Source organism: Vulpes lagopus, chromosome 23 (genome assembly GCF_018345385.1).
Source record: "Vulpes lagopus strain Blue_001 chromosome 23, ASM1834538v1, whole genome shotgun sequence".
NCBI lineage: Eukaryota > Metazoa > Chordata > Mammalia > Carnivora > Canidae > Vulpes > Vulpes lagopus.
The window spans coordinates 11,044,593-11,066,689 of NC_054846.1; the positions used below are offsets into that span (position 1 = coordinate 11,044,593).

General features: G+C 42.1%; 2 protein-coding genes across 8 annotated transcripts in view; one reads left to right on the top strand and one right to left on the bottom strand.

Annotated features, from left to right (window-relative positions):
* Positions 1-15,901, bottom strand: part of GUCY1A1 (guanylate cyclase 1 soluble subunit alpha 1) — a 61,938-nt gene extending 46,037 nt beyond the window's left edge. For 3 of the 7 annotated variants that reach the window (XM_041738123.1, XM_041738120.1, XM_041738119.1), the window contains exon 1: positions 15,625-15,901. The gene's annotated coding sequence lies outside the window, so the exon portion shown is untranslated. Of the gene's footprint in view, positions 1-7,812; positions 12,013-14,007; positions 14,150-15,624 lie in introns of those variants that run through there. The other 4 variants (XM_041738124.1, XM_041738122.1, XM_041738121.1 and 1 more) reach the window with 3 other exon arrangements.
* On the top strand, positions 8,838-20,713 carry LOC121481410 (basic proline-rich protein-like). Its single transcript, XM_041738722.1, has 8 exons — positions 8,838-8,971; positions 13,287-13,444; positions 13,565-14,178; positions 14,307-14,840; positions 14,929-15,692; positions 16,863-16,906; positions 20,119-20,226; positions 20,637-20,713. The coding sequence occupies exons 1-8, from the start codon at positions 8,838-8,840 to the stop codon at positions 20,711-20,713; spliced, it is 2,433 nt and encodes an 810-aa protein (XP_041594656.1).
* The last annotated feature ends 1,384 nt before the right edge of the window (positions 20,714-22,097 follow it).

Sequence of the window (22,097 nt, forward strand, 5' to 3'; positions counted from 1 at the left end):
TTGTAATTTCTGTACTAATAGTAAACTCCTGGGAAATAATATTTTTTAAAATCCATATATAATAAAATCAATAAATATGAAATACTTAGGAACAAATCTAACCAAGGGTTTGTAAGACCTCTGTACTGAAAACTACAAACACTGGTAAGATAAAATAAGAAAGGCCAAAGAAATGCAGAGGTATATCATGCTTAATATTGTTAATGTACCAATTTTTTCCTAAATAATCTATAGATTCAAAGCAATTCTAATTAAAATTCCAGCTGTCACGTTAGTAGATATTGATAAAATGATACTAAGATTTAAGGGAAGAGAGAATATCAATACTAAAGAGGAAAAACAACACCGAAAGATTTATACACCTTATTTTAAAAATTATTGTAAAGATAAAGTAATCGAAAGAGTTTGATATTGGTCTGGAAGGAGTAACACAGGGATCAGTGGACTAGCGAGTCCCAAAACAGATCCAGACTTGTGTGTTCAATTATACAAACAACATTATCAAGGTAATTCAGTGAGAAAAAAAAAAAAAGTTTTTTCAATATATGATGTTGGAACCACTGGATATGCATATGGAAAAAAATGAACATTGATCCATATCTCACACTATATACAAAAGTTAATTCTATATGGATCACAGCCATAAATGTAGATGTTAAAATGATAATACTTGTAGAAGAAAACAGGAGAAAATCCTTATGATCTTGTATGAAGCAAAGATGTTTAAATAGAAAAAACAAATCATGAAACATCAAAGAAAATGACAAATTAGACTTCATTAAAATTCCAAATCTTTTACTCTTCAAAAGATGCCATTAAATAAACAGAAAGATAAGTCACACACTGGGAGAAAACATTTGCCACACATATATCAGCAAAAGTAATTAAATCCAGAATATATGATGTTTTACTGCTAAATAAGAAAGCAAACAATTTAATTAAAAAAATGGGCAAGAGATCTGAACAGATGCTTCACTAAAAAAGATATATAAATACTCCATTAATAGCTCTTCCTATAGTCAATAATATTAATTATGAGGCAAAAACCCACTGGAAAGTCTAAGATTTGACAGCGCCAAGACTTAGCAATGATGTGGGATAACTGGAATTTTTTATATGCAGCTGGTGGGAATCCAGAAAGGAACAAGCACTTTGTAAAACAGTTTGGTCATTTCTTAAAATGTTAAACATGCCTTTTCATACCACCCAGTGATTCCAATTCTAAGTATTTACCCAAAAAGAAAGGTAAACATGTATTCAAATAAAGACTTGAATGCAAATGTTCACAGCAGGGTTTTTTTCATAATAGTCAACACCTGGAAACAATTCAAATGTCTCTGATCATGTGAACAAATAAAAAAAGATGTTGCATAGTCACACAGGTAAAGGACTATCACTCAGCTGATACATGCAACAAGGAAGATAAATCTCAAACCGTGTGAATGAGGCTCCACATACAGGATTACATTACTTCCACATAAAATCTAGATATTGCAAACAAATCTGTAAGTAGAGAAAAAAGCAGATCATGATTGTCTGGGGGACAAAGGAAGAGGGAGGAATTGATCAGCAAAAGACACAAGAAAACTTTTAAGGGGTGATGGGAATCTTTTTTTACGTTGATTATGGTGGTGGTTTCACAGTTATATACATCTGTCAAATCATATCCAGCTGTGTATTTTATAAATGTGAGATTTATTGTACATAAGTTGCACACGTCTAAGTTGTTCTTAAAAACAAAATAAAACTCAGTGGATAACTCAAAGAAACTTAAATGAAATAGATTCCAAAAGAAAAAAAAAAAAAGGAAAAGAAAACAGACCTTAGGAGAGATGAGAGTCATGGCTCTTTTCATCTCAGATGAAGTGGTGGAAGGTTAGAGTCTCCCTGAGGTAGGTATTAAGAAAACTGGGTAAATCTTTATCAAACTTTTAACTGCTGCAAGATAGATTAGAATCCAGAGATGCCTCACAATTTATATTGACTCAGTCTTCCACACTTGCAGCTTAATATGTATGTGTGGATGTGTAAACAGAGAGTATCCATTGAGAAATGGAAAGCAAAGAAAATGCAACAATTGGAAATCCTAAAAATGAAAAACACAGTGCCACCAATAAAGAATTCCATTTAGTTGACCTAACATCAGAGGAAAGGATCGATGAACTTCAAGTCAGGTTAATAGAAATAACCCCAAGAGAATCACAAAGAGAATAAACAGCAAAGATGTAGAAGGGCACCTGAAATCTATAGAACAAGATCGAAAGGTCTAACATACATGTACTTAGAGTCCCAGAAAGAAAAATAAGAGAGAGAGGATACAAGAAGAAGAAATATTTGAAATGTCTGGGATTAGTCCATATTGGACAGTAGCATTAACTCACAGATCCATGAAGTTCAGCAAATCCTCATGTATGATAAACCCAAAGAAAATCACACCTAAGCATTTTGTTACCAAATTTCTGGAATTCAAAGATAAAAAGAAAAAGAATAGCCGTGGAGTCATGGAAACTAGCAAATAACGAAATTTAAAAAAAAAAATTAAGGACCGAAGAAACAAATAAATGTTTCCCTTAAATTATATATCCAACAAAATATTCTTCAAGAGTTAGTACATATGAAGAAAAGAGGTGCTTACCCATAACAATCATAACAACTTTAGACTGGTGGAAAATTTAAAGATATTTTGTTTTAATTTAACTGAATTTCTATCATAATTCTTTCAAAGACATTAATTATCTCCTGTTTCATGCATTCTATTTGGAAGTTCACAGGTCTTTGAAACCTCACCCCTGAGTTTAAGCTGACTAATGTGTAAGCAAGTATGATATCGATGTATGCAAAATCACTTGCGAACCACAAGAAAAACTTTTATATGGCCAGGAAAGGTGCTAAGACATAGTATTTAAGAGGATGGATGTTGCCTAGCTACGAACACTGGGTCCACCACTAAATGAAGATATGACTCTAAGGCAAAGAACTTTAATGGTCTTGATTCCATTTCCTCATTTATACATTAAGTGATAGACTAGAACATTTCTCAAGGGGCTCAAGAAAGCTTTAATTTTAATTGTTTTAACAATGCTTGGAATATAATATGTGCTTAATAAATGCTGACTCCTAGTTTCTGAAATCAGATATAAAGTCATTCTAGCACCTGTATGCTACATCGCTCATGGCTTGGTTGAACTAAAAGCAGTAATACTCAAAGCGTCATCTGCAATTTCTGGGGGATGCCCCGGGGCCCTTTAAAGGATATGTAACTCCACAATTTTCATGACACTACTGAGCTACTGTGTGCCCTTTCCATTCCCAGTCTCTCAAAGGTATAGACACGACATCTAACAATGTCATCATTTTATCAGCTCATGGGATTTGTGCTTGCATAGAACTTCCTAAGGTTGGAGATTTGTGTATAAACATATGCATGTTCAGGGATTAATTCAGTTCAGAGCTTCTGAGCTTTTCCCAGAAATCATTGGTTTTACTTGCTGTCATCTCTGTAACCCCATCATTGTTCAATAAATCATAATTTTGAAATTCCCCAGTTGTTCTTACACCTCTATGTAAATACAAAAAGCAACTACACTTTGCTGTTTTATTTCGCAGTAGTATTAGTGTATGTTTTCTAAATTGTAAATTTTTACCTAAGCTGCTATTTTAGTAAATTCTAAAATATTTATTCCAATTTAAAGAAAAATTTATTTGTATTTTTCATATATTTAAGGATGTATTCTTGGCTTGAAAAGATGAGACTGGAAGACTTTCTCAGCCTACAGCTGGACCATCTACATCTGCCGTGGTGAACTCGACAGCTTCCCAATACTTACAAATCTTTCCAGATGAGATTTATGGTGATGATAAATTGTAAAAGTGTGTCAATGCTTGTTAGACCTGGCAAAGCTCAGTGAACCAGTATTTTCTAAAGACTATGATGTTACAAAATCATGCATTAATAAAGGATCCATCCATTCATTGAATATAGATTGTAACGGTTTCATGTCCCATTTTGCAAGTAACCTTTAAGTTATGATCATGTTTCAAATTTGGAAATTTTTGTATCAACAAAATTTACCATTATCTGAAAACACTATTAAATCACTCCTCCCTTTTCAACTGCATATCAGAGTAAGGCTCGAATATTTTTCATATATTTCTACTAAAACAACCTGAATATGTTAAATGTTAAAAAAAAATATTACTTTTGAGGCACCTGGGTGGCTCAGTTGGTTAAGTTCCTGACTCTTGCTTTCCACTCAGGTCATGATCTGCAGGGATGGATCCCTGTGTTGGTCTCACGCTCAAGGAAGAACCTGCTTAAGATTCTCTCTCTCCCTATCCCTCAGCCCCTTCCCTCACTTGCATTCTTCCCCTCTCTCTAAAATAAATAAAATCTTTAAAAGAAAGATAAAAATATCACTTTTTATTTCAAACAATTACATAATGATTGTGGGTTCTTTTACCAAATGCATGGGTAGTACTATAAATAATATGCTTTAGGTTTGTATCTCACAAATCATTTGGGTAGTGCCACTTTGCTCTTCCACAGCATTTACCTTAATGTCACACTAATTCTGTGTCCACCAATTTATCCTTGTCTCTGATACTGGACAAGACTATGTATTTCCTTTTCAGAGTCTGTATACTGCTCTAGACCCCGTCACAACATGCTTTTTCCAGGACCTTTCTTTATAATTACTCTACCTAAACTTGCCTTAAAATCTTCCCTCTTTCTTCTACCTGAATTCCTCAATTTATCCATCTAACCAGTCATTCATTCATTCATTTGTTCATACATCCTAGAGATATTTATTAATCACCTATTACCACTTTCTAAGAGATGAGGATTCAGGAACCTAAAAACCAAAAGAAATGAAAACTAACCAGCGCTAGACCCTTAGGGAATGCTTCATGTAGGGAATGGGGTGTGGACAGACTAGAAGCACAAAAATTCAGTTAAAGTGTGGTTTCTTACACATCTGATGGGAACACAGGAAATCTGCATCCAAACCTGACATGGTACATTGGCAAAAGCTTCCTCAAAAACAGACTTTAAGCTGCATCTTCTCGAATAAGTAAGAAATCACAAGGCATAGAAAACAAGAAAGGTATTCCAAGGAGCAGAAAAATACGTGCAAAAGACAATGAGAGAAACAAAAAAAGAGCTTGGTGATCCATTAGAGTAAAGACAATATGTCCACAACACAGGAATCCAAGTAGGAGCATGATCAAGACCTTGAACTGCAGAGGTAGACAGTAAAGTAAGGCCAGCAGAACACCCGCTTGAAATGACCAACACTGCATGATCTCTACACCACTTACACTGGTTTTTAGCACATGGCATGCAGCACATTCTTGTACTCATACAATCACCAGTGATTATTTATCAAGGACAGTTAATGTAAAGAAACAAAGCCAAACACCATTTTACGGCGTGTAAAATAGACTATGACAACATACAGCTACCAATTTCCCCTACCTACTGAAACAGTTCCAATATGAAGATAAAAATAATTAAGCCAGTGTTACCCTGGTTTGATTTAGATCATCAAGGCCACAACAGGCTGGTGAGGAAAATGTTCTAACCACCCCCAGTGAAGATAGGGAACAAAAGTATGAAGAAACAACTTTTTTTCAGGACCTTCTTTACTGTGTTTAACCTTCTTCTTCCTATGTGAGCACCATAGTGTCACCCAATGTACCCTACTTGTATCTACCTTTCTCATTTATGGCCCCCACACTAGGTCTTTCAGTTTTCTTTTTCTCTTAACTTTTAAAAGTCTGCAGTCCAGGAAACCATGCTCTTGCCTGAAGGTAGAAGTCAATATAATCAATGTGACTTTTGCTACTGGGCGAACAAGATTATCCTACTCTTCTCAGTTAAACAGTTATTCCAGGGCCCCCTAGAGATAAAATCCAAAGGACTGCATCAATCCCCAAGATAGGACCAGTGGGGGGGAAAAAATAAACTCTTGTGGTAGATGGCCTATGATGCCTTTCATATATAACCTTCTTGCCCTTGGCTAAGCCATCAGATGAGTTGCAAGTCTAAATCGGGATAAATTCATATAGCTTCAAAGGGTGGCAAAGAAAGAAAAAATGAAGAAAGATAGCAAATTCACTTAGGGTAATTTGCTAGCTACCCATGGAACAGATTCTCTCAAGAAATACCACAGCTCTCCTATATACCACTGCTGATTTTTTTTTTTAAGTTTAAGACAACACAACAAGAGCTTAAGAATTACTCAAAGCCAGTCCCTACAGAAGAGAACCAAAGATAGATGCATGGCGTATTAAATTGTTATTTGGGGTAAAGATGGACAAACAGGAATGTTACTTAACAATCAGTGACTGTGAATATTTTAAAATATTTAAAAAAAGGAATTTTACCCGAAGAATCTTCACTGGGAAAGGGGCCTGTTGCTAATCACATTTACAAATGAATGCTAATCCACTGTAAGAATATCTTGTTTTAAATACTGACACATCAAGTATTGACAATGTTAATGTGTTTATCCAAACCTCTTCCATGTTACAGTTGTCATCCTCTACATACCCCACTCTTTATGCTATCTTTTTTTTTTTAAGATTTTATTCATGAGCGACAGAGAGAGAGAGAGAGAGGCAGAGACACAGGCAGAGGGAGAAGCAGGCTCCATATAGCGACCCCGATGTGGGACTTGATCCCGGGTCTCCAGGGTCACGCCCTGGGCCAAAGGCAGGCGCTAAACCGCAGAGCCACCCAGGGATCCCCTCTTTGTGCTATCTTGATTAAACTGTATGCTCACAAATATCTGACATAAAAGTTTATATGATACCAATGGAACATTGAAATCACTTGCCCCATGTGTTATTAACTTAATTATATAAACCATGGAACATTTAAATACTTATAATAGAGAGTATCTGAAATTGCAAAATTGCAAATGAAACTTGAGAACAGTTAGCAGCTAATAACCTCAATATCCTACATATAAAATTAGGCTAGTAAAATAACAAAACTTCTCTAATAAAACACACAGCATTAAAGTTACAGGGGCTTCTTAAGCTCACAGAGGGAAGCACCTGATCCATGGTAAGGAGCCAAATCACTCCCTCATTAAATTTAGAAATGCGTATCAAGTTTTGAATAGTTTGAATTGATTTACGAAGGTCTAATTAAAAGTCACACATGTGCCGTATCCTGTCCCCAAACTCAAACATCAAGATGGTTCTTCATTACCTAATAAAGCCAAAACTCAGCCTGGCATCCCAGTCCTTTGTAATCCAATCTCACTTTACCTTAAATCTTTTTATAAATATGCCCCATTATAGCCTCATCACTCCAAGCAGGCCCGTATCATAGCACACATTTTTACTGAGTGCTTGGGATCCATGGGACACTTCTATTAGGTGTCAGTGAATGGAGTGAGCACTGGACAGATACGGTACCTCCTGCCACCGAACAGGAGTGTAATGAATGCTGAAAACAGACAACTGAGCAAGCAATGATAGGGTAATATAAGAATATGACAGGGAAGCACAGGGCATTGAGTGGAATCATAACAAAGCACTCAACGCAGACTGGGAAGGCCAGAAGTTTCTGAAAAGTAGAGTCTAGTTTGAGATTTAAAGCTTGAGGAGTTATTGGTCTCCCAAAAATTGAGCAAAGGGAAAAGAAATGTAGAAATGGAGGGAGAGGTCATAGTATTTTCCACAAAGGAATACTTCAAGGTTGTGCTTGAGAAGACCTGGTGTCACTCCTTCTCCCTCCTCAGCCCAGTTCCACATGGGCATGCAAGCACATGGACCCACACACGCACCCCCCACGCTTACCCCACTCAGCCGCTTCCTGCTCTGTGCCTTTCCTATCTTCTGCCCAGAACACTCTTCCCACTCTTCTCTATATTTAAATCCTACAGGTCCTGCAAAGTCCCACATCAGTCCTCTTTTAAAATCTCAACGAAGAGTCAGGTCTTCCCCAGAGAGCCTTCAGGATGCCCATCCTGCAAAGCTCTCTCCTTTAGGTTCTTCAGCCCTTACTAGAAAGGCACCACTCATGTTAAGCTCATTGTTAAGTGCTGATGTGTGTAATGCTGAGACTATTTCTGGGCTCTGTTATCTCTACACGCACACTGTAAATTCCCTCGAGTCAGGGACTGTGTCATAAACTTTGCTTGTATGTCACTCAGCGACAAGCATAATCCGTAATAAAGCTTACTGGGAGAAGTACAAAAAGTTGAGCCTCTGAGAAGAGTGCCGTAAAATATAAAAGAAGCCGAAGCTTTCAAAAATTACAAATTAAAAAAAAAAGTTCTTTTAATTCTTCTAGTTTATCTTTGAGATAAAGTGGAGACAATGGCATTTATATCAGGTATAGGAACTTGCAGGGGAGGTGATGAAATGCAGATGATGGCACGGGACTGGTCAGGCAGAATCATTCTATTTTTGTTTTGTTTCACATCCGTTCCTCAAGAAAATAATATTCATACTGCCACAAGTAAGACCAAATTCAAAGTAACAAATTTAAGGCCCAAGGTATAAAATGGTGTTAAGTATTCTAAATGAGTTTAAATCCATTCATATAAAGAAACTGCATTACAAAGTACTGGAAGCAATTGTAGATGAAATAAGGGAATAGTTAAAATCATCTTTAAAAATATTATAATGAAAAGAAGGGTTGATAGAGAACAAAGAGCGTGATGATAGTCATTCCAGGCATGATTCCCAAGAGATTCTTAAAACTATGGTATGTGAGTATTCAAAAATGTGAGGCGTTACCTATAAGCTAGTGAAGGGTGTCAAGGAGCATATCATTATCTAAAAGTAATAACTTGGTATCTATTCTGCAGAAAGTGGAAATGCATTTTAGCAAGGAATCTGAGCAGTCTGTCACAGTATACCCCTGGGCCACACAAGGGGATGTAAACTCCAAAGAAAGAGAGTTACTTGATGTTATTTATAACCGGTTGGATATCCCCAATAAAGAGGACTAGTAATTCGTAGAGTCATGTAAAGCAAGAGGAAGGTGTCTAGGATCATGCCAGACGTCTTTCCAGTTCAGCATTTTACAGTTACTTGGATAAAGATATTAATTGTATCCTAACCAAATTTATGAATGCTGCCAAATCGGGAAGAATGGCTAATCTTTATCAAGGAATCAGAATCCAAAAATACCTTGACCTTCTGGAACACTAGGCTAACTAAAGATAAAGATTAAATTTAACTGCAGTATTTTTAAAAGGCCCAACTTAAGCAGTCAAATGTACAGCTGGGGAGAAGCATACCTGCAGAAGAGTATGGATAAAAGGATGCATGATTAAACAGTATAGTGTGGATGCACAGAAAAGGTGGGGGAAAGCCGGGTTAGATTTTAGGATGATTTACTAGACAGTATCCAGAGGAGATAACCAATGGCATCAGTCCACTCATCTATGCTCTAGGCAGCACACCTTGAGAAAAACAGGAGTGCATCCAAAAGAGAAATTCCCTCATGATAATGGGACTTCCAAGGCATGCCAACTAAGGATGAGTTGAAGGAACTGGATAGTACCAATAGAAACACAGAGTTATCATATATAAAAGCATTTTGTATAAGTACCCCAAGAGGTAATAATCAGGGTACGAATATTACAGAGGTAAATAATATCGTTCAATCTAAGAGAAGAATACTTATGCTCAGGATGGGTCAAATAAAGAAACGCCTCCTAAGTTCCAGATGAATCTTGATAAATGGTTTGCCTAAACTGATCTTAATATTCTCTGTGAATATGGAAGTAACGTCATCTGCTAAGAACGAAAAGAGTAGAGATAATATGGACGGGCTGAAAAACCTGGATAAATCTGGAACAAGGGCTATGGAGAATTTGATATGGAATTATCCAAGAGAGGGTAAAATAACTTCCTAGTGCTATTAACCATCTCTTAAGCTGAGCTCAGAATGAATCTGATTCTGGCAGGTCTAATGGCAAGAGATCCAAAGTCTAGAGCAGAGCTGACATTGCTGTTCAAGATGAGTGTGGTAAGTAAAGAGAGGAAAAAATGAGAAAATTGAGGGTGAGAAAATTGAGGGTGGCCAATGAACAATAATGAGAAAGAAGGATGTTGGGTAGTGAGTGGAACTAGCAGAGGGATAAGAGGCTGTGGAAAGAAAGAGTATAAAATTCACAGCGTTTTGTTCTGCTGGGGCAATCCTGAGGGATGAGAAGGCCCAAGTGGGTAAATACCAGCAGATTCCCAAAGGGAGGTCAAGCAGGTTAGGGTCCTGTGACCGCCAAACCCACAGATGTTGAATGAAGCCCTGAACAATGACAGCTGATGAAAAACCTCCATTATTTTAGATTCCCAAGGAAAGTAGAATGTCCAGGAGGTCAAAAACTGGACACTGGTAACAGGGACAGGGTAACACAAGTGAAGGTTGTAAATTTTAAAAGACAAAGGGAAATTGGACAACGGTGAAAGAAATAACAGTTTACAAGCAGTTCTGAATGGCATATGGGAGAAGAGCACAGCAGTGTCTCTGGGTGATCCAGATCGTAATAGTCCATAAAGCATCAGTACAAAACAAGTATTTTTTTAAAAATTGTATTCTTGAACAGACCAACTTACAGCATCAAAGCATTAAAAAAAACCCATAATTCAATAATTACAAAGACAGTACAATTAACCTTATAAGACACCTACTATGTGCCAGGCACTGTGATTCCAGTGACAACTATCCTGCCACACAGAGAAAGGACATATGTAGATAGGTCAGACCTGGAAAATAATTCAAGATTAAGAAGGTTTTGGTTTGTTTTTTTGTTGTGTTTTGTTTTGTTCTTTGTTTTTTTGTTTTTTTGCTCTGCCCAACTTCCTTTCCCCAGGGTGTTCACTCCCAAAGCCATTGTCTTTCTGCTAATTCCTACTGTGGTGAGTAGGAGGAGATGGTATGTGAGTTAATTAAACTGAGTTGCCTTTGATTTTCTGAAAGGGAGGGTTCATTTTATAAAACAAGCATTAATTGCCAGAAAGCATTTCGGGTGTGATATGAGTCACTACAAGCAGTGAAAATCACATTTTTGTGGCAAGGGGTATCATGCCCCAGAGACCCGTAAGTTTAAGGGCCCATAAGTTTTAAATGGTAATCATTCTTTCTTACTCTGGGCTGAGGAGGGAGTTTACCTACAGCTCTTCACTCCTTGCAAATAATTCTGTTCATGCTCTAGAGCCCTCATGACTATAGGAAGATAAAATCTGTTGTCTTGAATCCAGGAGAGAGAGAGAGAGAAAAAAAGAAAGAAATAGGTCAGACACTTCTAAACTGTTTGAGAGAAATAAAATAAGCAAATGTGATTCAGGACAGCCAAAATATCCTGACCCCGAGTAAGTCCACTAGTCTATGGACAACCAAATTTGTTCGTATAAAGACCTAAAAATTGTCAAAAGCGCTTCTTGTATCGGGTCAAGGTAGAGATACTCAAAAGTATTGCATAGGCACCTAGTAAATCCTTACTGAATAAATCCAGATGGTCTAGACATTAAAACTGTAATTACTGATATTTTACAAAGAATAGTATCTCTTTCTACAAATTTGCAGAAAAGTAATTAGTAGTATGTAAGACAAGCAGCTTCAGTGAATACCTATAATTAAATGGTATATAAATCAATGCCATAAAAGTTATGTATCGCAGCAAAGAAAAACTAAGCAACTTGCTGGCAAATTTGACAAATAGAAAATATTCGGATTAATTTCCTCTAAAAAATGTTCCCATCAGTAACATACATTTTGGTTTATTCAAACACTGCTTTAGCTTTCCACTTCTCTTTACCTGGAGAAATTAATTCTTAAGGCTAATTTGATTTTTAGCTAGAAATTTTGGGGGGTATCAATATTATTATTTAGAAAATCCATATTCTCCCTCTTACAATTATTATTAATTCTTAGCAAATGTAATCTACAAATGTAAATACAGGATTTAATTTCCCTGATACGGGGATCCCTGGGTGGCGCAGCGGTTTGGCGCCTGCCTTTGGCCCGGGGCGCGATCCTGGAGACCCGGGATCGAATCCCACATCAGGCTCCCAGTGCATGGAGCCTGCTTCTCCCTCCGCCTGTGTCTCTGCTTCTCTCTCTCTCTCTCTGTATGACTATCATAAATAAACAAAAAAAATTTAATTTCCCTGATACGGTTCCTGACAAAATTCAAGGTTATCCAGGCTTAATTTATTTTTAAAAAAGTGATATTAACTGAAGATTTAAGTCTTTTTGTTTGAAAAATATCTAGACAAAAACAGTTGACATTTAGGCACAAGAATATTTTATTGGCATATTCATAATAGAAATAACTTAATTTTAGTTTTGATTCCTTTAGTTTTTAGTGTGATCTTAAAAGTTTTTCAAAAGAAATGCCTTAAAAAAAGATTGTTTTATAAACCATAGTTATAAGAGATACAAGGAATAAAGTTTATGAGGTTTACTACTTTATTCCCCCTTCAGTGTTGCCAGACGTAAGTCAAATACATTTACATCTTCTACATTCTTTCTTTCTTTATTTTTTTTTAATTTTTAATTTTTTTCTTCTACATTCTTTAAATGACAGAAAACTATCTTAGATATATTATACCTGGACATCTAAAAGGAGAGCCTTTAAGGGATTATTTATATCCATATACTTTGAAACACCACCACAAGTATAAGTACTTTATATTTCTATCAGGTTTCAAGTAGAGAAAAATACAATTTTTTTTTAATTTTCTGTGTCATGCCAGAAAGATCTCACAGTACAAGAAGAAACAGAATGTACCTACCTATTCATGACCAATTTTTACTAACTAAAGTTCACCTACCTAAGTTTCCTGATACATTTAAAACCATTCAAGCGGACCTCTTTTATAGGAAATGTTTAATTATTGTAACATGAGTTACTCTAGAATCTTGCCTACTATTTTAAGTCTGCAGGCTTTAGGTGGAAAGCCTATTGTTTTGACCAGAAAAATTGTTTTGACCAGAAAAAGTAAAGCTTAAGTATTTTAACTCTGGTTATTTTTCTTTCGGGTCAAACGTCCCTCTGGATAGCTGAGGACTCTGGCCCATAGCCCTAAAAATGCAGTGACTCAAATGTTTCAATACAGCATCAGGGGCTTCATGGCCCTTGCAGCAGATTCACACTCACTTGTCCAGTAACTGAGCAGAACACAGACAGTCTCACGCGGAGAGTAATAAAGCTCATTCAGCTTTTCCACAACTTCAAACCTGCGTTGGAATTTTAGATTTTCATGTTGTGCTATTTTTACTGTCACTGATTTTTAACTCTTCCTAACACCTGAAGTGACCACTCCCGAGGAGAAAATAGAGCCGTTTTAGGAAGAGCAACAGATTTCCTCCACACTGGGGACCGGGATCTAAAACTCTGCACCGCCAAGCGCCTCCTCAACCCTGTGTCCCTCTCGGAGGGTGAGCGAGGCCCCAAGACCGGGTCGCAGGCAGGTGCGCACCGGGCCACGGGCGGAGGGCACCGCTCACCGCTCACCGCTCACGGCAAATACTGAAAATGCGCAGGTGTGTGGCCTGTTGTATTTAAAACCCAGACGGGTTTTCGATGACCAGGTGCCTCCGGCCGGTTACCGCTGAGGGAGAGCGTCAGCCTGGCCTCCTTCAACGTGCAAACTGCACCGACTGCAAATGCAGCCCCGGGGAAGAAGCGTGAGCAGCAGCCACACGCGCACGGCCTGCGGTCGCGGGGGCACGAGGCCGCGGCGGCCACCGGGGGGACCCCGGACCCAGACACCCTCCCCGGCCTCCCCGGCCCCCGACCCCTCCCCGGGCACCCCCCCGGCTCCCCGGCCCCCCCGGTCTCCCCTGGCCCCCGATCACCCCCCCGGTCCCCCCGAACCCCCCGGCATCCCTGCCGCCCCTCTGCACCCCCCCGGTCTCCCCGGACCCCCGGACCCCGGTGCCTCGGCGGCATCCCGGGCAGAAATTCGGCGGCCGGATCAGACCAGGCGCGCTCCCGCACCCGCACCCGCACCCGCACACGCGCGCACACTTACTCTTCGCCCCAGCGCCGAGCAGCCCCGCTGGAAGTTAGCGGCTGCCCCCGGCCGCCGCCCCGGCTGTGCGCGCCCTCCGAGCCGAGCGGCTCCCCGCGCAGCAGCCCGCGGGGGAAGCGGCCGCAACGCCGCCGCGCGGCCTGGAGCCCCCGCCGCCCCGCCGCCCCGGCCGTGGGAGAGCAGCGCCCCACCCCCTGCACCCCGAGGCCCCGGAGCCCCGGCCGTGGGAGAGCAGCGCCCCCCCGTGCGCCCCGAGGCCCCAGCCGAGGAGAGCAGCGCCCCACCCCCTGCACCCCGAGGCCCCGGCCGTGGGAGAGCAGCGCCCCCCCGTGCGCCCCGAGGCCCCAGCCGAGGAGAGCAGCGCCCCACCCCCTGCACCCCGAGGCCCCGGCCGTGGGAGAGCAGCGCCCCCCCGTGCGCCCCGAGGCCCCAGCCGGGGAGAGCAGCGCCCCACCCCCTGCACCCCGAGGCCCCGAGGCCCCGGCCGTGGGAGAGCAGAGCCCCCCCGTGCGCCCCGAGGCCCCCCCTGTGCGCCCCGAGGCCCCGGCCGGGGAGAGCAGCGCCCCCCCGCGTGTCGCCCCCCCAGCGTGCGCCCCGAGGCCCCGGCGCCCGGGCCGTGGGAGAGCAGCGCCCCCCCCGCGTGCGCCCCCCGAGTGCACCCCGAGGCCCCGGCGCCCGGGCCGTGGGAGAGCAGCGCCCCCCCCGCGTGTCCCCCCCCGTGCACCCCGAGGCCCCCGCCGTGGGAAAGCAACGCCCCCCCGTACCCCCCGCGTGCACCCCGAGGCCCCGGCGCCCGGGCCGTGGGAGAGCAGCGCCCCCCCGCGTGCCCCCCCGTACCCCCCGCGTGCACCCCGAGGCCCCGGCGCCCGGACCGTGGGAGAGCAGCGCCCCCCCCGCGTGTCCCCCCCCGTGCACCCCGAGGCCCCGGCGCCCGGGCCGTGGGAGAGCAGCGCCCCCCCGTGCACCCCGATGTCCCGGGCTGTGGGCGAGCAGCGCCCCCCGCGTGCTCCCCCGTACCCCCCGCGTACACCCGAGGCCCCGGCGCCCGGCCGTGGGAGAACAGCGCCCCCCGTCGGCGCCCCCCTCGGGCCCCGCGCTCCCCTGCGCCCTGAGTCGGCCCGGGGCGCCGTGTCCTGCGCTCCGCCGCCCCTCCGCGGCGTGGGCACCGGGCCGGGCCCCGGGGGCAGAGCAGCCGCAGCGCCGCAGCCCCCCGGCGAGGGGAAGGGCGAGCCCAGGCCGGGCGCCCGGGGAGAGGGGCGGCCCCTCGGGGCGCGCAGGGTCAGCTCCCTCGCCGGCCTCCCGCACCCCGCGGCGGCGTTTCCGGACCTGGGGGCGCCCCCGACCCCCCCGCTGGGAACGCGGGAGAGCGGGCGCCCGGGACGCGGGGGGGGGGGCGCACCTGTCGGGCCGCGGCACCGCCCCGGGCTCGCTCGCGTCCAGCGCTCCACAGGCGGCCCGGGCCGCGACGTGCCCAGGGCTCCCCGCTCCGCTCGCTCGCCCCGGGAGCCGGGGCCCGGGCCCCTCTGCGGCTCCGTCCCCGAGGCCCCCGAGGCCCTGGAGCCCCTTCCCCCGCCCTGCACCGAAGGACGGAGAAAGAAAGTGGAGACCAGAACGCACCATGCTGAGGTCCCTCGGGTCCGCTCCCGCCGACGCTGCCGCGCTCCCCGCCCCCGGTCCCCCCGCAGGTGGCGGCGGCTCCCGCTCTGCTCTTTGGCCCTTTGCCTCCGGTTTGGCGCAGCCCAAGCGTCGGAAAACCGCAAGAAACCTGCTTGGGAAAATCAGCTCAGTGCTGGCGTCCCACCCTCTACGCCCAGACTAGGGCAGGGGACGGAGTCCGGTGCTCCCCAGCCGCCCCGTCGCCATCCAGGCAGTTACTGTGCGGAGACCGAGGCGAAGGGACAGGGACAAAGGAAGAGAAACCAAAAAAAAAAAAAAAAAAAAGGGAGGGAACTCAGGGAAAATTTGGCTCACTTAAAAAAAAAAAAAAAAAAAAAAAATCTCCGCTATGCACTGGTCCAGAAAAACTGTCGTTTTCAGTAGCTAAACCCTCCAACATTTCTGCTGAGAAGTTAATACCGCACAGCCGGGTTTTTTGTCCTGGTTTATAGGTTTAAAACCAATCTAAGGCTTTGCAAATGCAATTCTTCGGTTGCAGAGCTTATACTGTCTTCCCAGTAAAGTCCCCACTCTGCTTGGTTCAATGCATTTAATTATATTGGTTGTGTGTGTGTGTGTGTGTGAGAAAGAGAGAGAGAGAGTATTCTAGCACAGAAAAATAAGTTCTGATTCTGATTTTGAGTCAGTTTTTCGATTTAAAAAAAAAAAACCATTAGGCTATTTCATTTTGAATTCATAATTAATCCTGATTATTCTGTGACCCTTCTTCAAACCCGGGACCTCAAGCCAAGCATTCATGATTATCTGCAGTTCTTGTATTTCTCCCCAACCCAGCATATAATTTGGTCCCATGTTAGACTCACCACATATGCAGAATTTTCTCCCAGTCTTGCCTACTGCGTTCTCCTCTTGACAAACATTGTGCAAATAAGCAAAGGACGTCAGGGGTGGGGGGGGGGGGGGGATACATTTAAATGTAAAAAGGTATATTTAAGTGAACTTGGCCTTAGTTATCAGGCAAAAGTTCAGAGCTATACATATGCATTTTTTTTGGTTCCACCTTCTCTGAAACCTCCTCTACTCCCAGTCCATGATAATGTCTTAATCAGGAGGGCTTTTGTCCTCAGAGCTCAAAGAACTTAAGACATAGAATAAAAAATAAAAATACTTACCCAGTGTTGCACTGTGCAGTCAAATTGCAGTAGGTGACTACGTCAGCCTTGTGTGATTGTCTCAAGTGACCTCGAGGAGGAATCAAGAACAGGAAACACTGGAAAACCAGGTAAGTAGAGTCACACAAGCAATATTTTTAAACAATCAGATATGATAGGAACATAATGTGTTAAGATGACCTAAGGGCCTTTCTTATGTTTCTGTAGGAAGCAGAAAACCTTAATTTTTACAACGTACTATATTTACAACTATATTACATTTTACACCTGTGATATATATATATATATATATATATATATATCACAACTGAATTGTACCTTGTGATGGCAAGTGTTTAGGGAAATACTTGTAAGCACATATGTAGGTACTCTTTCCCTTTTGTGTCTATAATCCCCTGTAGCTCACAAGCTTCGAAACAGTTCTGTGGAGCAATGTGAAATACTATGTCCCAGTCCTCAGGGAGACCATGAAGAAGGCGTTGACTAACCTACCAGGAGGCTGGCCTTCTTTCAGTGGACATCACAATTGAAAGAGGATCTCCTACTATTTTTTTAAAATAAATTCAATGATATGAAAGCTCAGAGGAAGAAGAGATACATTCTGATAGGGGAAATACTTCGTAATGGAGCAGCATTAGAGTTAGGCCTTAAAAATGTGGTCATTATGAAAAGATGAAATAGAGGAGATTTTTCTTTGTTTGGTTTTGTTTTCAGGCAGAGGGAAATGTGTGAGCAAGGGCATGGCGTTGAGAAGGCATGAAGACCAATATTCAAGAAACAGACTGATGCCATGAATTAGAAATATGAACTAAATGAGGAACAAAGAAAGTCTAGGAAGGTAAAGTGGAAAGATTAGTTGGGGCCAAGTGGCCCCATTGGCCTATCTTCCAGTTGCATGCACTGTAGGCTTACATGAAAATTGTGGTTTTGTTGTTGTGTTTGTTTTTTTTTTACTAGCGTTACTCTTGGTATTCCTTTCATCCTGGAACATGACTTGCTTAAACCATTCCTTTCTGCCTTCACCATCCTCATAGCCCATATCACACCAAATCCTTCACAAGTTCTACATTTAACCTCAGGAATCTCTGCTAGGGGCTACTGGGTAAACTCTCAGCTAAGGAGTGTGTGTAATCCCCTTCTCCCATCCTTTGTGTTGGTCAGGCAATGCGGTATGTGGGAAAAGCAACCAACCTCAGGTACTAGTGATCGTGAAACACGTGTTCTGAAGCACGTGGATGTTTGTTGCACCCTGAAAAAGTGCTAAGAGTCCCTGATGTTAGGGAAGTAATCTTTGCACCCTAAGTGGGACTCAGTAAAATTACTGTTGAGTGGATTAATGAATAGATGAGTATTTCGTCATCTGCTGGATCCATATCCTGTCTTATAGATAATGTGTATGTTAAAACCCACTTGCCTCCACTCTATTGAGAACAGGAAAGTTGTCATGACAACTCAATAAAAAATGTTAACATGGACTAGTATTTGGTTTAAAGCGATCCTTGGTGATCTTGTCAGCTTTGGCAGAAAAGCTTAAATTTTGCTTCTCAAAGCGCTTGTCTTATTCTGCGGCTACAACTGACCATAGCACAAAAGCATTCAAATGTGTATTCTTCTCACGTTCAGAAATGACAATGGCAACCGGAGAAGTGATCTGACTCTTAGCTACTCAGAGTGTGGCCCGCTTATCAGCAGGATCATCCTGACCTGTCTTCCTGCTGGAAATAAAGAGTTATGAACCTCACTCCAAACCTACACAATCAGAATATTCATTTAATTAAATTTTCAGTCGGTTCCTAGGTATGTTAAAGTTTGAGAAGCCCTGATCTAATATTAATGCTAGATCTAATATTATGCTAGATGTGGAAACGGATTGTATGAATCTGTCTAAACCTAGGGATTTTTAGAACCAGCATATCTTTTTTTTTTTTTCTGTAATATTACCACCAAATCAGTTTATATAAAGTCATGGGACTAACTGATTCATTTCTCCTGGCTTCTTGGTCTAGTTCATAAACCAAACATGAATTCATAAACCGAAGGGAATGGAGAGAGAAATGAGGATGGGGGCAATGCAGCAGGAGGAAAGACATGAGAAACATTGACCATTATTGTGTACTCTCTTAATATGTCGGGGACAGAACGTCACTTTATTTTTTAGCAAATGGACAAACCACTTGACTCTACTGTTTATCAAAGCAGGGTAACTTGTCAAACACAAGACAGATAACTTCATTATCTTTTTCCTCTTTATGACTCCTTTTCCCTCCTTTCCTTCTTAAGATGATTTACTTTCAATTTGTTTTAAATACAGCTGGTTAGATAAACTTTACATTGCTAACTTGTCCTTGCTGGGACCGTGTTTAGTGGTCCAAACTGTCTCTTTTAGGGTGTGAAATTTCAGTTAGGAAGGGCAGACCATGTAAGGTTGGAGTCCTTAAATTGCAGGTAGCAGTTTGGACTCTAAGAGATTCTAAGGATGACAGAAATGTTCACTCTGTTTTCTCAAACCAGTGGTGTTTGTTATCAGTAAATAGAGCAGTATGCAGATTAATGTGCCCTCCCTGCCTTCAGATGCCCTGAAAAAAATATGACTATGTCATGCTCCGAGGCACATGGCTAGGGGAAATTAAGGTTGCACCGAGAATGAAGGTTGCACCGAGAATGAAGGTTGGTAATCAACTGACCTTGAGATAGGGAGGTTATCCCCGATAATACACGTGGGCACACCGTAATCCCAAGGGTGGTTATAAATGAAAACTGGAGGCAAGAGAGTCAGGGTCAGAGTCAGAGTGATGCAACGTGAGAAAGACTTGACCAGCAGTTGCTGGCTTGGACAATGCAAAGGGGTTATTACCAAGGCATGAGTGCAGCCTCTAGAAACTGGGGAAGGCTACAAAACCTAGGCTCCCTGAGAGCCTCCAGAAAAGAAGCAGCTCTTCCAAGGCTTCGATTTTAATCCGGTGAGACTCACTTCAGAGTCTCAATCTGTGTTAAGTAGCTTGGTTTGTGGTTGTTTGTAACAGCAGCAATGGGAAAGGAATGCAGATTTTGGTACTGGAGTGTGCGGTGCTAGTGTAATAAATACCTAGAAATGTGAAAGTAGCTTTGAAATGGGGCAATGGCAAAGCCTGGAGGAATTTTGTGGGGCATGATTTTTCAAAAGCCTAGGTTGCTTTGAATATGCTGTTAGTGAACAGATGAATGTTAACTCCGCAGGCGAGAACTCCACAATGTGATAGAGAAGTGGAAGCATGGTAGACACATCCTGTATCCTTCTAGAGAATGCGGAACACGTCATAATCTGACTGCTGGTCGAATTAAGAAGTTGAAGATGCTGCCAGTGAGGACATAGCTGGAAATGAGGAATATGTTACAGGAAACTGGAGGAAAGGCTATGCGGAAGGAAATTTGGCTGAATTACAGTCTACAGGTACCAGAAAGGAGGCATTTGGATGGTTAGTGGAGGGGATTTCTAAGCAAAGTGTTGGAAGGCATGGCTTGGGTTTTCCTTCTGCTTATCATAAAATGTGAAAGGAAAGAGAAATGGAAAGAACCATTAAACAAAGTGGAACCAGGATTGGCGATTTAGGAAATCTTCAGTTTATCTAGACTTTGAAAGATGCTGTGCCACCCTTTTCCAGGTAGACATAATGTCCCTATACTTGGATGACATGGAGAGAGGTTTTCTTTATTGATTCTCATATTTGAAAAATCTGCTGGATATACCGATAGGGGAGATCCCCCTATTTTAATTTCATGTCCTAAAGTCCTAGTCGTATTGACTTTTTTACCTCTATATCGTTACGCAATACCAGTAGTATGCCATGAATTGTGTTTCAGAAGGAGGCCAGAGCGGTAGTGGTAGACCTCGATATGTTTACTGCTGTCGACTTCAGAAAATTGAAAAGAAAACATAGGGTGGAGACATTGACGTGGAAGTCCCTAAGATGAATGGGTTCCTGGATACTGCAAAAGAGAGACTTGCAAAACTTACTCAAAGATATTTATTGAGTGTAACTCTACCCAATAAAAAAAATATTTCCTATGAGTAAAAACTGACACATTGAAAAGGAACAGCTCAGCCACACAAAGATATGATGTCTATAAAAACAACAGGAAAAGTCCACAGCTAAGGTTAATCTCTCATTCCAACTTAGTTCAAAACACACTTAGTTTTCAATATTGCTACTTCCACTGTAGCTTAGTCCCTACCCTCTACCCTGCTTTTACAAGATTTTTAAAGACCTTTCAAAATAATTGACCATATAAAGCCAGATTCTGTTTTCTGAGTATTTTATCTTTCCATTTTTTTTTAAATAGGAAAACTAATGCCAGCTTCCAACAAAGGTTATTTGGAGTTTGTAATAGCCCCAAATTGGAAACAACTCAAATATCCAGCAACTGAGCAAATCATGGTATATTTGTATAACGGATACAATAGAAAAGAAGCTGCTAATACATGAAATCACAAGGACAAATCTCAAAAACATTGTGCTGGGGGGGGAGTGGAGAAGACATAAAATTGTACATATTGCAAGATTCCATTTATATGCAATTCAAGAAAGGGCAAAGCTCATCTGTAATGACTGAGAGAAGCTTTGCAGTTGCCTGGAGCCAGGGTGGGAGCACGCCAGCAAAAGGGGCGCAAGTAAAGTTTTGGTGATAAAAATGTTCTATATCGTGATTGTGGTGGTGGTTATGAGGGTATATACAAGTATCAAAACTCATCGAACTACACACTTAAAATGAGTGTGTTTTATTGTATCTAAATTTATCTCAATGAAGTTGATTTGAAAACAACATCGGCCACAACCAAAGTCATTGAAACAAGGATGAATGACTTCCAGGATTCTAACATTTTAATTGTCAAGAAGAATCATAATAGTTGGCATGGTAGGATGTTAAATATGTGCCAAACACAGTTCTAACCACTACGTGCATTAGGTCATCCTTTCCTTCCAGTAATCCTTTGAGGTAAGCATTATTATTATATTTACTTAACACAGGAAAAAATTGAGGCATAGGAAGATTAAATAACTTTCCTAAAAGCACACAGTTAACAAGTTGCAAAAGCAGGTTTCAGACTCGGGCCATCTGGCTCATAATCCTGAGGTATGAATCACTCTGGTTATCCTGAAAAGAGCTTCTTAATTATGTGAAATAAAGAGTCCTAGTTCAGACACATTAAATCAGACTGTTTGAGTACTGGTAGGTCCCAGAAACCTGCATTTTAACAAGCACCTGTAGTCCATTCTGATGGTTGAGTATGAAGACCAAATATTTCAAGGCAGTAAAGTTGTC